We start from the raw sequence: 15,945 nt of genomic DNA on the forward strand, positions 1-15,945 counted from the left end.
TCGGATTCGCCGCCGCCTCCCGCCTCTTGGGCTTGGCTCGGCTCTCCCCACGTCGCTCGCTCTCGCTCCCACTGACCGGCTGTTGGTGTCTGTCCCGTGCCGCGGCGTCCACCGGCCCGTCCGTCAGGCGGCGAGGGCAAACTTGTACGCTACGACACGAGCCGTGTGATCGACGACGACGACGACGGTAGCTGGTCGAGTTTTTACGGCGCCTGCGCTACTGTACCGCGCGGCGCATGAGTCGGCACCTACGTTCTCAAAAATTACTGCTACAACCAGGCTACCAGTATAGCATACTCGCAGTAGTAAATGGGGTATCTGTCGAGCTACGCTGTCAGCGCCCCCGCGGCCGGTTAAAAACCTAGGAGTAGTAGCTGCCTACTAGGAGTAGTAGCTGCTAATGGGCTGTAGCCTAGCAACCTAGGGTGAGGATGCGAGGCGAGATCCAATCTGCACCCCACGAGAAGAAAAGATTCTTCTCCGCCTCGCCTCTCTCACCCGTCTCGCTCATTCCTCCGTTCTCAGCCTCACCCAGCATATAGCTAGCCCACCACCACATGCCGCAGGGCCCTCCTCCTCCCCCTCGCCGAGCTAATTGAGTGCGCGCTAGAAGAAAAAAACCCCCCATCAGAACGGGAGCAGCGAGCTCCAGCTCCTGCTGCGTCCTGCTGCGCCTGCGCTAGGGTGAGCGAGGGAGACCGAGATCAGTCTCGGCAATAATTGCAGGCGAATCATAGTTTGAGAGGTAGATACTACATATATAGAGCTGGTAGCAGCAGCTAATAAAGAGCAGTCGAATTGTTACTTCTTTAATTTGTTGGGAGGTTGATTTGGAAGGGGAGACGAGATCAAGAACCGACAAAGGGGGTGAGATCGATCGGGAGGCCAGGCCATGGGGCGCGGGAAGGTGGTGCTGCAGCGGATCGAGAACAAGATCAGCCGGCAGGTGACGTTCGCCAAGCGCCGGAACGGCCTGCTCAAGAAGGCGTACGAGCTCTCCATCCTCTGCGACGCCGAGGTCGCGCTCGTCCTCTTCTCCCACGCCGGCCGCCTCTACCAGTTCTCATCCTCCTCCAAGTAATCGCGCACCAACCATACTCTTCTTCCATCTCAATTCCCCTTTTCTCCTTTTTACACCTCCAGCGGCGCGCCCACGTCCTTTAACAAATTCGCGGTGAAGAAGGCCATGCGCAATTCGATCTGAATCCTTCTTGTCAGTCCTCATGCATCGTCCTTGCATGATCTCATGGGGGTGGTGCTCTTTGATTCGCTCGTTTCCTTTTGCCTGTTCTATTGGGCAACTGGTACAGTGATACAGTCATCTCCTCAGCGAGCTGCATAGAAAGGCTACAAATGAACAGGGGAGCAGCGAGCAGGAGATCGACACATGTATGCATATACCGTGTATGTCTGGCGTATGTCACTCATAGGAAAAGAAAGGGTTTCATTTGATGTGCACCTGATCAGTACCTGCAGGCCTGCATATGCATTACGCATAAACTTTAGCCTAAATTCAACACTGGTTTTACATGCCAACTTGTAGTACAACTAGATTGTAAATGGTGTGTTGGCCCTTTCTGAACTGTGCCGTACGTACATCATGTTAAATTGTTGATGGGTAGGATTAACATATGCTGCACGTTTGTTAAATTCAATTGAGCATGTACTTCTCTGCACAGTTATGTTTGTTTTGCACAGTATGGTGTCTAGATGGTCAAACATAAAATGGTGGCATCTAAGTCTTAGTACATCGACTTGCCGCAAGCAACCTCTATTTGATCTATCAACGATGCATTAATTCAACTCTGACTAAATTGAGCCCCGGTGGTAACTTGTCTCCTAGGAATTCTTTGATACATCTTGCAATTGTTAGTAGTCCCTCGTCTCACATGATACCTATATAGTACCTAGTACTGTTGCATCTCTTTCAAAAAAGGAGCACCGTTGCATCATGTGCATGTTATGAAGATAAAACCGATTCTACTTTCTTTGGAAATATATGCCGCTTAGGACAAGCTAATTAGTTTTAAAAAGAACTAATTAGCTTGTCCTAAATGTCACATATATTTAAAAACGGAGAAAGTGGTTACATGTTCTAAAACTGTTATTTAGTGTTTATTCTTAATTTCTAAAGATTAAAGGCAGTCAATGATGCATGAAATTAATGTGGCAAGTAGCAGAGGTGGTAAAAAACTGTATCACTTGAGTAATCCTGATATGCTGTATATCAAGACAACGATAGTGACTGGTAGCGATGTGCTGTTGTAAAGTTGTTCCATAACATGTAATTCTAGTAATCTAGTTGACTATCCACATTTTCTTATACAAAAACGGAGTATAGGCTATGACATAGTTACAATGTTCCCAAGATGAAAATTAAAATTTGTACTTCACCCTTGAATAGCAAGCATAACATTTCTAACCATTAATATATCAAAAAAATATTACATCCTGTCCAAAATAATTTAATGTCCTCAAATGCACCGACTCAATTTTCTATAACTTTGTCATCTTAGTTTATATGGAAGAAAACACAAAAGTATTTTGATCAGACATGGAAATGATGCTTACAGATTAATTGTCAGGAATTTTTGCATTCACGCAATTTGTCTATTTGGCACAACTCTCCAAGGATTTCCGGAGCTACTCATCTCTAGCTCCAAAATTCTTGGAGCTGGAGCTACTGTCATGTTGAACTTAATTTGATTGAGCAAATTTTTTAAAGTTATTTTAGATTAAAACATGGTTTAAACCGTTTTATTTTTCCTATAAACTCCAAATCCTGCATGGATCTCAGAGTTGGAGCTATGCTAAACATGATCATGATTAGAAAAGTAGCAGCCATATATATGTGTTGTAGGCTGTATATCCTAGACGAAAAATGAACAGTAGTTACCATGCTGGTTTGGTCCTAGGGCTTCAGTTGCCATATATGATCACATGATTTTTGTTGAAATAATTGATGCACTCATCTAGAGAAGTTCAAACTACATATTTCACAGTGTGAACATATTTCTACTCTTTAATTTCATAGTCAGCATAGATGATATTTATTTATCTTTTAGATAAGCATAGAGGATCTTTCTATAAAGAACTTTGGGCTAGCTCAGGACTGTGACCTGCAATGCCAAACTGAGAGAAGCTTAAAATTATCCAAGGAATTGATAAATAGACCTTGTTCAACTGATGAATTCCAGTAGTGTATGGATGAGTTTGAGTGTGTCCGCCTATGCAGTTTAAAGTCGCTGAACCAACTTCTTGGTTGCATGGTAGCTCTTACAGCCAATCAACTGAAGGGGCAGAAGTAACCTGTTGACCTAGCAAGGCATAGTGGACTGTAAAATAATGTTTTACCATTGCTAGAACCAGCTATATGTTCTATATCTCTTCATGATTTGATATGTTTCTCTCTATATATTTATATACATATGGCTGGATCACTTATACCTCGTGTTTCCTATGACAGTCTGCTTAAGACTTTAGAGAGGTACCAGAGGTACATCTATGCTTCAGCTGATGCTGCAGTGCCGTCTAGTGATGAGTTGCAGGTGCGCGGACTATCCATTACTAGTATTGCAACATTTTTATATATATCATCTTTCTCTCCCATAAGAACCTTTTGCTGACATTTGTCAAGCTCTGAAGCTATACATATTATACTATGAGCTTTGTTACAATGCTTTTAAAGTACCAGTGGTATTTGCATGTACTTTCCTTTCTTATCCTTGTTACCTAAAAAGAATTAAATAAATTTACACATAATTAAAAGGGTATCATAGTAATTTCTTACTATTTTTGTACTGGTCCCACCAAATTTGTACTTCTTGGTACTTCTCTTTAGGTATTTCATGGTATTTTCTTTGTTTCCACCGTTCGATTTTGCCGGATGGATGGCTCTAATTTTTTTCAAGCACTCTAAAATTTCTTATTATATTATTATTAGGTAATGAATTTAGTTTTCGATAAACATGATCAATTGTTGTTGATTAATAATGCCCCATAGTAAAGAAACTGTATATTTATTTGTTGTTTCTCGTTGGTTTATATATTGTGAAAACCCACCTGATCATCAACTTGTACAAATCACATTTTTATTTCAATAACCTTTATGAATATGTTATCAATATAAAACACAACTGAAAAATTATTAGTTTTAAACTTAGTCCAGTTATACACAAATTGGTGTTAGCTATCCACATTTTGCTCCAACCCTTAGCAAGACACCAAGTCAAATAAGGATGTAGTAGAAAGTTGCATCGCCTGCTATTATGTTGGTATACAAGAGGAGCAGTGCCTTACTGATGGCCTATCATCACTGTATCTTATTGAGACTAATGCATAATAGAGACTGAATTCTACGAATTCAAATCAGTTTTTGTAAACTTTTGGTAGTTGGAGGATCTAAGATTATGCTAACTTTTGAACATTGCTGTGTACTACTGTTGCCAAATCTGTGTAATTCGAATCTGTTAGGATAGCAGTTGTAGAACAATAATGTCCTCATTCTTCACAAAAGATCACGGAAAAGTAGAAAGTAGAAACAAACTGCAATACCTGCTGCATGACCGAAGTAAACAAATATATACGTACTGTCATCTGTCATCAAGTATACTTTTTTTATACTTGAAAATAAATAAGGTGTGGGGCCTCCGAGCGCATGTATGCAGCCACGCGTAATTCCATGCTATCGAAGGTAGTGTTAGTTTGTACCTTATCAGCGAGTGCACCAGCTAGCTAGTTCACTATAACCAATAACAGGGAGTTTAATTTGGCAACAGCTGCATTAAGTTAAGCAGGGAGAAATTTAACACATCAAGGAATTAAATAGAAATATAAAAATGTGGTATACTCTATCCTATCAATTAACCTCCAAAAGAATATTATCTAGCATAGGTGGCGTGCAGCCCATAACCCCAACATTGGAAGCTTCAATGTCTATACTTGTAGTACTTGTTTTTCTTGCACTGTACCAGTATATATGATACGAAGGGAAATGGAAGTAGATGAGCGTCTGTCAGGTGCGAGCAGTTTTACTGCATGCACGTAACCAAAAACAATATATGGCGCTAGCTAGATTTAGTGCTTCCTCCGATCATAAAAGTATGTCCATCTAAGTTTTTTTTCCTAAATCAAACTTTTTTTAACGTTGACTCTGAATATTTAAAATTCTATATAGATTAACAATATAAGATTAGGGTACTAGATTAACCAAAAAAAGTACTTCCACAATATAGAAATCTTAGAATTTAATGCAATATATTTTATTAGATATTGATAGTCAAAGTGTTGTATTGGAGATATATCGACAATCTAATGGAATTATATTTCCGATTGGAGGAACTAATATTTATACCATTTGATGGTGATATTACAAAATGGTGCATTTATATACTACTAGTAGATATTGCTGTAGAATACATGCAATCCATCTTTGACAACTTTGACCACTGGAAATAGTTTACCATAAAAAATACTTGGCACAAGCTATTACATTGTTCATATTCTTGCTATCATATTAGGTGATGGTAAACATTGTGCTTGTTTGGTTTGGACCCTGAGAAAGCTGCCTGGTCCAGGCAACAATCTCAGGCGTTGGATTTTGGTGGTGTGCCGGAGGTTGGATGGTGCTGCCTGGGCAAAAAGTATTTAAATAATATGCATTTTATATTTCTTCTAGATAGTTAAGTAGCTATGGACTAATATAGGGCGCGCTTGGTTCCACCGCCTAGCTCGCCTCGCTTTGCCTCGCCTCGTCGGCGCGAGCAACGAGGCTGTAGGCGAGCCGATTTGGCTCTCCCCCGGGAGCAAGCCAAAGCGCTCGGGCGAGAAAACCAAGCATCCTGGCTTGCTCGCTAGCCTCGCCTAGCAAGGCAACAGAGGACCTAGCAAAAGAACCAAGCGCGCCCATAGACAGTTTTGGGACTGCTCTATCTAAGGTCTCGTTTCTCAAAAATGCAGAACAACTATCAAGAATATGTGCAGCTGAAGTCAAGAGTTGAGATTTTACAGCACTCACAAAGGTGATATTTCCATATATGTTCATGCTTGTTCTTCCCCTTTACAATTCTACACCAATATTTGCATTTCTTTTGGTAAAGAAAGTACTGGTGAACGCACTGCAGGAATCTTCTGGGTGAAGATCTGGCTCCACTTAGCACAAGTGAACTTGAGCAGCTTGAGAGTCAAGTAGACAAGACCTTGAAGCAAATAAGATCAAGAAAGGTAAAATAAGTAGAAAGGCATTCAGGATGAATGATGTCGATTGTGTTTGAATAAAATAAAATATAATAAAATTCTGGTGAACAGGCTTTTGTAGTTCGTTCCATGGCTTTCTTACCTTATCTCTGAAGTAATCCATGATGTATAATGTAACTGGAATTGCTTTGATTATTCTTCATTCAAATTAACTACTAGATGAATCTCACTTGGGAAAACAGAAGGACGGATCAATGTTGATCTATTCTACTTCAAGTTTAAGCTTATCCGGAAATTGTAGAAACATGGTTGAGGTTGTATACAATTTAGGAGACACTTTAGTGAACATTAACTTTGATCCCAGAATCTCAACACCACTTCAATTCACCATTCTGATTATTTAGTACTCACAAGCATTTCTTATCTGTTTCTTCTGCATATTACTCTTTGTAAACTTTGACTGGTGCAACAAGTTGCTATTTAAGTAACTCTTCTATTCATGTCTTTATCTGCATTTGGCAGACTCAGGTGCTACTTGATGAACTCTGCGACTTGAAGAGAAAGGTAAATGCTCTTTGCTAGCCCTATATATCGCCACATTCACATCATGTTCCTGGACTGTGAGTGGCTCTGCTTCAGTACTGAATATCGAATCATCCCATGTATCGCTGAGCATTCGGTCCTCTCATCTCTTGCAGGAACAAATGCTACAAGATGCCAACAGGGTCCTGAAAAGGAAGGTAAGTGACAGTCCAACAGCAAACCTCCCTAGAAAGCTTTGCATTCGTAGCTTGGGACCGCATGATGCACTGGACCACTCCCAAGAACATGTTGTCCAGTTCTCGTCTGAGGAGACGTTGAGTGCGAGTAGTAAAGCCGGTGCACAAAGTTGGTAGATCGGTTGCCCCCCCTGGTGGCGGCAGTAGCATATATAAAATGGGCCTTCAGCTTTCAGCTAGCCTGCATTGGCACCACACCTTAACTGATGATGGCCTGCACATGCAGGTCAAGCTGCAGCCTCTGCGCAGAGGCACCATTCTTCCTCTCCTTGCTCTTTTGCCGGATCGTTTCATTTGGGATCGCTCTTGTTTCAGCTGGACGAGGTCGAGGCAGAGGTGGCTCCTCCGCCGCAGCCGCAGCTGCCGTGGCAAGGCGGCAGCGGCGACGCCATGCTGTCGGATGGCCCTCCACAGCCAGAGCACTTCTTCCAGGCCCTGGAGAGCAACCCATTATCTCTGCAGCCAACGTATTTCCCCGGCCCCTCCTTCAACCTCTTGCCTGAACAAGTAAGACTGTTCTGAATCCCTTCTGTTTATGCAGATTCCATACCATGGACATGAACCAGCAGCCGGTGCCGGCGCCGGGGAGCTGCTACCCTCCTGCGTGGATGGCATAGCCATTGCTTTGTTGTTGCATTGGCCTGAGAAGTGCCCGTGTCCTCCAGAAATTCCAACGAGTTCTGTAATTCTGTTGCTGCTTTTGCTCGCCTATTCGCTCTGCTTGCAATGTTTGCCGAACTGTTCAAGTGACAAAAATGGCCCTGTATAGGTTGTGTCATTATCTTTAGTTGATCACTGCTCAGCTGCTTGATTTAGCGCTTCATTAAGTGGCCGCTGAAAGAAAGTTGGTTGAACTGCCTATGTTTTGGATTCCACATTGATTGCCAATAAGCATTGGTATGTTGGACTGCTAGAGTACCCATCCATTTGAATATATCAGTCGATCTTCTTTTGACAACATGAGGCGGACACGTGCGGATTTAATAACATGCCATCATTTTTGCCTCCATTTATCTTCCTTGCCATGAAACTTAAACGATCAAAACAACACTGGATTATTGTTTCCAAAGTTCCTTTTTTAAAATAAAAAACTTGTTTCTAAGGATCTTATATCAGGGACGTCAAGGCCATACTAGACTTATTACTTTACACAGTTTTTTTTAACCAGACAGCGATCTTCCTCCAAAGAGGGACGCCCTTTTCTGCTTCCATTGTTCTTTTCTTTAGTACCTCATCCACCGTAAATGTTCGCATACAACTAATTTTAAATGGTGCTCACTGCTCTCCATAGCCTGTCTGTTCAGAGTGCTTGTGCGAAGTTGTCTCTTGTTTCCAACTATTTCCATGAGAGAATTAACAGACCAGTAAATATTAAAAAAAGTTTAGTCAGTATAACACCATAGAAAGCACTATCTATATAAATGTAGCCTCGCAAAAAAATGCATTCAGAAAATGTCTGCATTTTTACTTCTAAATTCCTATGAAAAACTGAGAATTAAAAAAAAGAAAAGCTTCCCTGAATGGCTCAAAGGTCGTTTCATATCGGAAGCAAGATTTTGTTTTAAAAAATAATCTATTGCAGGTCTTAGTGATAGTGATTTGCGAGGGTTGGACTTGCAATGAACACGCATGACGTATCTAACTTAATTAGAAGGTTGGGAAGGGCTGCATAATATAATGCCTTTTCAGTTATCCAAGCAGTAAACTACCTCCGTTATCTGTTGATAATATGCAAGTGAATAGGATAAAGTTGTTCTACCTTTTGGCAAGATAGTGCCTGATCGTGAAAGCTATCAACGTCGGCCGTGGAGCACCAACGGTGGTCGGCACTCAATGGCAATTGGCATCTGCTGACAAGCTTTTCCATGTGCTTGTGGGCTCTTTGGCAGTCAGCAAATCAGCATAAAGCGTTAGCGATAAAAAGGTGAAATTCATGGAGGATAAGTGTCGGCATGCATATCTGCACTATTTATCCCTGCCATCAGCGCCAGTGACACATGTATGTATTTTCTAGAACCTAGCTGCGCTGGGATGTTACGTTGCTAACTTGAGTTTTGTTTTGCTCTGGGAGACGTTGCCATCATGATTTTGATTAAAAGATCGATATCACGGGGTCCAGGAATATTAGGATTGGCTACGCCAACATAACACTCGATTCGTTTAAAAGCCATTCAAAATATTTGCCATAAAAAATCTTAGAGCGAGCGACTACTATGCCTAAGAAAAGATTTTAAATCCGCTCTTTGGTAAGTTTTTTGTCTCTAGGAAAAGGGTTTGACACCTGCTTCATTGTGATCAGCTGGATGATCCAGAAGGAACGGTATGCATGGATGTCCGACCATAAAGTTCAGATTAGTAGACAAGCTCGTCGATTGCACACGTGAAATGGCGAGGCTTTGGATATTAGCATTCGGCCCTCGTCTCTTGCAGGAGCAAATGCAACAAGATGCAATCACCAAACAGGGTCCGGAAAAGGAAGGCAAGTGACAGCGCAACTGAATACTTGCTACTCCCTCCGTTCCAAATTATAAGGCGTTTCAACTTTCTTGAAGAGATAATGTATCTTAAGTTTGACCAAATTATACAATAAAATACTAATATTCATAATACCAAATAAGTACCATTAGTTTCTTCATTAAATTTATTTGTATAGTATATCTATTCGATGCTATAAACCTTTGTGATCCTCTCTAAACATAAAATAATTTGACTCTCAAAAAAATTAGAATAACCTATAATTTGGAATGGAGAGTAGAAAACATGGCATTTGTAGCGTGGGGCCGCACCATTCACAGGACCACTCCCAAGAATAAGTTGTTCAGCTGTTCTCGTCTGAGGAGACGTTGGGTTCGACTGATTGGAAAGCCGAATAGCCATGCAAATTCAGGGCTGTAGCTCATATCTTTGAGCTGATGACCCTCCACAGCCAGAGCATTCTACTCTCTCGATCTCTCATCTGAAACAAGTTCTTTCTTGCCTCTTTTTGTCCTCTGAATCCTGCGTTTCCGTTTATAAAGAATCCATACCAATATATATACCATGGGCACGAGCCAACAGCCGTTGCCGGCGCCGGGCGGCTGCTACCCTCCAGCGTGGATGACATGGCCAATGTTAAACATGTAAATGCTTATCCCGTCAAGGTGAACAACCTAGCGCTGATTAGTTAGATCAGATAGGATCAATCCCATGTAAATAGGAGAATATCGGCCAGGTTATTCATCTAGGGTTGTACACCACACTGGGGGTTGTTCCCAGCCTATTTAAAACGCAGGCGCGGCCCCTACGGGGTAACAACGCTTTCACAACTTTCACATGGTACCAAGAGCCTAGCCTCTAGCAGATCAATCTAGATGGTGAACCCTGGTTCCTCCGCCGCCGCCGGGCAGGCTATCGCGTCATCCCTCGGCCTCCCAATCTCGGAGAAACTCTCCAAGAACAACCTTCAGTTATGGAAGCTCCAGGTGCTGCCGGCCATTCGTGGTGCCCAACTTGAGGGGTTCCTTGATGGCTTGGCTGTTCCTCCGCCGAAGGAGATCAATGTCAAGATCGGTGAGACGACCACCAAGGGTGCCAACCCGGAGTACGCCAAGTGGCTTGCTCTTGATCAGCAGGTTTTAAGCTACCTGCTGACCACCATGACGTGTGATGTCATGTTTCAAGTCGGCGCTGCAATGACGGCGGCCGAGCTGTGGGCTGTGGTGGAGGAAATCTTCTCCTCGCATACTCGTGCAAGGGCGGTGAATACCCGCATTGCCCTCGCACCACGAAGAAGGGCGCCATGACTGCTTTAGAGTACATAGCCAAGATGACGGCGCTATCCAATGAGATGGTGGCTGCCAGGAAACCTCTCGGCGATGAAGAGCTTATGTCGTATGTTCTGACCGGACTTGACATGGAGTACAACCCCCTGGTCACGTCAATGTTGGCTAGGGTCGAGCCGGTCCTCCACAGCGGCATTTTAATCGAAAAATTGTTGCCATTCAAACCGATTGGGGAGGTGACTATGAGAGGCTCAATTCTTTTTTTCCGCAAAATTGGAATCTCTCATCTTGTGTCATGTCCTCATGCACATCAACAAAATGGTGCTGCCGAGCGCAAACATCGTCATATCGTTGAAGTTGGCCTCTCCCTCCTAGCTCATTCATCCATGCCCTTAAAATATTGGGATGAAGCCTTTTTGGCCACAACCTACTTAATCAACCACACCCCAAGCAAAATTCTCCAATATTCCTGCTCTCTTGAGATCTTGTTTCAAGAAAAACCTGACTACTCTATGTTCCGAGTCTTTGGGTGTGCTTGCTGGCCCAATCTTCGTCCATATAATACACACAAACTTGCTTTTCGATCTAAACATTGTGCCTTTCTCGGGTACAGTCACATGCACAAAGGATTCAAGTGCCTTGACATCTCGACTGGATGCATCTATATCTCACGCGATGTTGTCTTTGATGAACAAGTTTTTCCTTTTTCCGAGCTTCATGCCAATGCTGGCGCTCGGTTGAGAGCTGAAATAGAGCTCTTTTCTCCTACTCTCATGAATTCATCTAGCATTTTTGGGAGTCCTACAGTACCTAGCACTGATGTGGGTAATAGTTCTTTACCTTCCAATGATGCTACTGATCAAACTCCGGTGGAAAATCCTCCCCTGGAGCTCGTATTTCATGCCGTTTCAAGGGGGAGACAAACACGGCGCTCGAGGTGGATCTGCCTACCTCTATCCCTTACGCTGGCACAACATCTGCTCTGGGATCTGTTCCCGGATCCTTCTCAGTGCTCAGGTCCACTATGTTGTGGACTCCTGCTGGCGGGAGCCATCCAGCAGGCGCCACACGTGCGCCTGAGGACACCCTGCAGGAGCCGCATGTGCGGGCGTCCAACACACGGAAGCCACGCGCCACACTGCTATGGGCTCCGGACGCCCCTGCCCCCGACCGCGACTGTGCCAGGTGAATCTGCTGCAGCACCTGGCGGGTCTGGTGCGGCTCCTAGATCCGGTGATCCACCTCCTCCTGCGGTGTCCCCTACGGTTGCTGCAACGGCTCAGCCCTCCCTTTGTCCTCGCACACGTGCGCAAGCTGGTATTCGCAAGCCGAAGATGTATGCTAACGGTATGATCAAGTATGGCCTGACTGCAGCTGCAGAACCCACCACTATCCCTGATGCTTTGGGGGATGCTAATTGGAAGAAAGCAATGGATGTTGAGTATATGACACTTATTAAAAATCAGACTTGGCATTTAGTCCCACCTAGTCAAGGCAACAATGTTATTGACTGCAAATGGGTTTATAAAATTAAGAGGAAGCCTGATGGCTCCATTGACAAATACAAAGCTCGCCTAGTTGCCAAAGGATTCAAGCAACAGTATGGTATTGACTATGAGGACACACCTTCAGTCCTATGGTCAAAGCAGCTACTATTCGACTTGTTCTCTCTCTTGCAGTATCTTATGGATGGAACCTTCACCAACTAGATGTCCAGAATGTGTTTCTTCATGGGATTCTTGAAGAAGAAGTGTTCATGAGGCAACCTCCTAAGTATGAGAGTAAGACTCAACCAAATTATCTTTGCGAGCTTGATAAAGCTCTTTATGCTTTAAAACAAGCGTCGCGTGCTTGGTATTCTCGCCTCAGTATAAAGTTACAAAGTCTCAGTTTTACACCCTCTAAAGCTGATGTGTCCTTGTTCTTCTACAACAAAGGGGGGTTGTGATATTTCTCCTCATCTATGTGGATAATATTATTGTTACAAGTTCATCCACAGCAGCTACCTTGGTATTGCTCAAGGATCTTCAGGCCGAATTTGCCCTCAAAGATCTTGGTGAGCTCCACTACTTCTTGGGTATTGAGGTAAAGAAGGTACATGATGGTATTTTGTTGACACAAGAAAAGTACACATCTGATTTGTTGCACCTACTACTAGTAGGAATGATAAACTGCAAACCGATGAACACTCCAATGTCTTCTACTGAAAACTGTCAGCCAATGATGATCAACCACTTGGGTCGACGGATGCATCTCAATACCGAAGTATTGTAGGGGCATTACAATACTTAACATTTACATGACTAGATATATCTTTTGCTGTGAATAAAGTTGGTCAATTTCTTCATATGTCAACTACTATCCATTGGAGTGCAGTCAAGCGTATACTAAGATACCTACAGCACACAGTCAGCATAGGACTCAGATTACACAAGTCATTGTCTACTCTTGTGAGTGCTTTCTCTGATGCTGACCGGACAGGATGCTCAGATGATAGAAGGTCTACGGGTGGCTTTGCAGTCTTCCTAGGATCCAATTTGATATCATGGAGTGCTTGCAGTCTTCCTAGGATCCAATTTGATATCATGGAGTGCAAGGAAACGAGCAGCAATGTTGAGGTTAAGCACTGAACCAGAGTATAAGTCATTGGCTAATGCTACGGCAGATGTTATGTGGGTGCAAACATTACTAAGTGAACTTGGGATTAAAAGTCCTAGATCAGCCAGGTTGTGGTGTGATAATATTGAAGCAACATATCTTTCAGTCAATCCTATGTTTCATGCCAGAACCAAACATATAGAAGTGGATTTTCATTTTATTAGAGAAAGAGCAGCTCAAGGGCTTCTTCAGATCAGGTTTGTATCTACTAAAATCAAGTTGTTGATGGGTTTATGAAACCAATTCCAGTCCGACAGTTGGAAAGCTTCAGGCGCAATCTTAATTTAGATACTGTGTGGTGTTAAACATGTAAATGCTTATCCCGTCAAGGTGAACAACCTAGCGCAGGTTAGTTAGATCAGATAGAATCAATCCCATGTAAATAGGAGAATATCAGCCAGGTTGTTCATCTAGGGTTGTACACCACGCTGGGGGTTGTTCCTAGCCTATTTAACACGCAGGCGTGGCCCCTACAGGGTAACAACGCTTCCACAACTTTCACAGCCAGTGCTTCATTCCATTGCTTCGGAGATCCCTAAGAGTTATGTTGTTGCTTTGGCCTGAGCCTGACCCTTTTCTGCTTGCAATGCTTGCCGAAATCGTCCACGCGACCACATGGCCATGCGTAGAGCGGGTTCTTGGTGTCCTCGTCTTCGTCTGTTCATCACTGCTCCAGCGGCTGATTAAGCGCTATGCAAACTTTGCAAAGTGGCGTGGCGATGCATGCTGACGTTTTCGGAGCTTGCATCGCTTAGTGATAGGCTTAGCGATAATTAAGCATTGGCTATGGAATGAAGAGTTTGTCACCTCCTCCCTATGTCCGCAATTCTAATTTTTCTAGGATAGATTAGTGGTGGTGTGAAAAGACTCTAATACCCTCATTTGTTGGCCACATGCAGTAAGTTTTGGCATGCAAATCATATCTGACCACTTAATTAGGCAGCTAGTTAAATCTATTTTCTAGGATTGCGCTCTTTTATAGAATTTTTTTTAAAAGCTAGGATTGCACTTTTCATGGGACGGAAGGAGTATCTGTTTCAGAATACGAGACGTGGGAATTTAGATAAGAGTTTGTCAGAAAAGAAATACATAGGTTAATTTTTTTAAAAGGAACCGGGGAGGAAGCTGCTGATTATACTAAAAAAGAAGTAAATCCAGATTGGGCAATAAAAAAACTACAACAACAACTAACAACACATAGCGAGTTGGACTGGGAATTCAACCCGCGTCACACAAACCTATAAACGACGCTTGATGCACTGCCAAAGCCCAGTAGATTATGCCAATTAGTCATCTTCACCGCAAGCGTCGTCGTTCCTGACGATATCCCACGCCAAACCAGCCACTACCATGCAGTGCTAACCGCCGCAAGCCGTGTAGCCACCATGCCTCCTCCACCATGCCTCCTCCACCATTGCGCCATGCCGCCATCGTCCCTAGGTCACACCCACGCAATCGTCGATCTCCCAATTACGACCCCACGTTAGTAGAAGTCAAAAGGATGGCACACCACACCATGCTGAAAAGACCACCGCCATGTAGGACGCATCGCCAAAGTGTCGCTGCAGCACCGAACATACCAAACGACCGAAGCACCGCATCGGATCCTATACCCTCCAAGGCTAACTCGAATATGTGGGGGCCTCGCCACATCCACCACCTCACACCACTCCTCGGACACATCACCTTAAAGCGAACGGGAGCCTCGCCCCTTCTGCCGCTGGACTCCACACCAAGGATCCACTGGCTTCGCCACCAGGAGTGACACAGAGCCACCGAGCCGCTCCAATATCTTCACCTTCGCCTAGACGCCATCGAAATCCTAGCAATACCACATGGTCGAACCTAAGGCTTCTAGATACTATGGTCCATCGCCTTGGCGAGACCCCTATCAAACGTCAGCTAAAGAAGGGGTTGTGGCAAACACAAAAACAACACCTCTAAGGAAGGGAACGGCGCCCGAGGGCGTCGCCGTCTTCGAAGCTGGTATAACCAGCTAGACTTTTGCCGGTGTTTCCGCACGACCCACTTCACTGCCAGCGTCAGGAACGCCTTGCCACCACCAGCGCAGAGCCTCATCACGTCGCTGGGCAACCTCCTGCAACATTTCTCTGCACGCGACCACCACCCGCTGTGCCTCGCGCACGCGGCCTCCGTGGCACCACGCGCGGCCATTCCTCGTCACGCTAGCTGCCGCTACGCCGTCGTGCCTCCTCCGCGTCGTACTCCTACTGCGCACTGCTACGACAGCCTCGTGCCGCGACCCCTGCCACTGCCACATCTCTGCGGCACCGTGAGTTGGCCGGAGCACCTCCATGACCAAGCCCCGCCGCTGCTGGGATGCCGCTCGCCCCGTGCCGCTACAGCCACGTCACCGCCTGCTCAGCTCGCGCCCCGCGGCCTCCACGCGCCGTGCTGCCCCCGGCGGGCCGCACCACCACGGCGCCGCCGTCAGTCCACACAGGCATCCGCACCTCTAGCCGCCTCCTTGCCCGCGCTCTGCCACTGCCTCGTGACACACAGCCACCGCTCGGCCCGGCCGCTGCACGCCG

General features: G+C 44.6%; 1 protein-coding gene across 4 annotated transcripts; it reads left to right on the forward strand.

The window, feature by feature from the left end:
* Window positions 1-424: 424 nt before the first annotated feature.
* Window positions 425-7,932, forward strand: LOC117839575 (MADS-box transcription factor 34). 4 transcript variants are annotated; one of them, XM_072290833.1, is made up of 9 exons: window positions 425-745; window positions 825-1,077; window positions 3,467-3,548; window positions 5,959-6,020; window positions 6,123-6,222; window positions 6,718-6,759; window positions 6,894-6,935; window positions 7,201-7,441; window positions 7,516-7,932. In XM_072290833.1, the coding sequence occupies exons 2-9, from the start codon at window positions 893-895 to the stop codon at window positions 7,533-7,535; spliced, it is 774 nt and encodes a 257-aa protein (XP_072146934.1). In that variant the 5' UTR covers window positions 425-745; window positions 825-892; the 3' UTR covers window positions 7,536-7,932. The 4 variants fall into 4 exon arrangements, with proteins under 4 accessions (XP_072146934.1, XP_034575833.1, XP_034575832.1 ...); XM_034719942.2 differs by having other exon boundaries at window positions 838-1,077; XM_034719941.2 differs by having other exon boundaries at window positions 425-1,077.
* The last annotated feature ends 8,013 nt before the right edge of the window (window positions 7,933-15,945 follow it).

The sequence above is a fragment of the Setaria viridis genome, chromosome 9, assembly GCF_005286985.2.
Source record: "Setaria viridis chromosome 9, Setaria_viridis_v4.0, whole genome shotgun sequence".
NCBI lineage: Eukaryota > Viridiplantae > Streptophyta > Magnoliopsida > Poales > Poaceae > Setaria > Setaria viridis.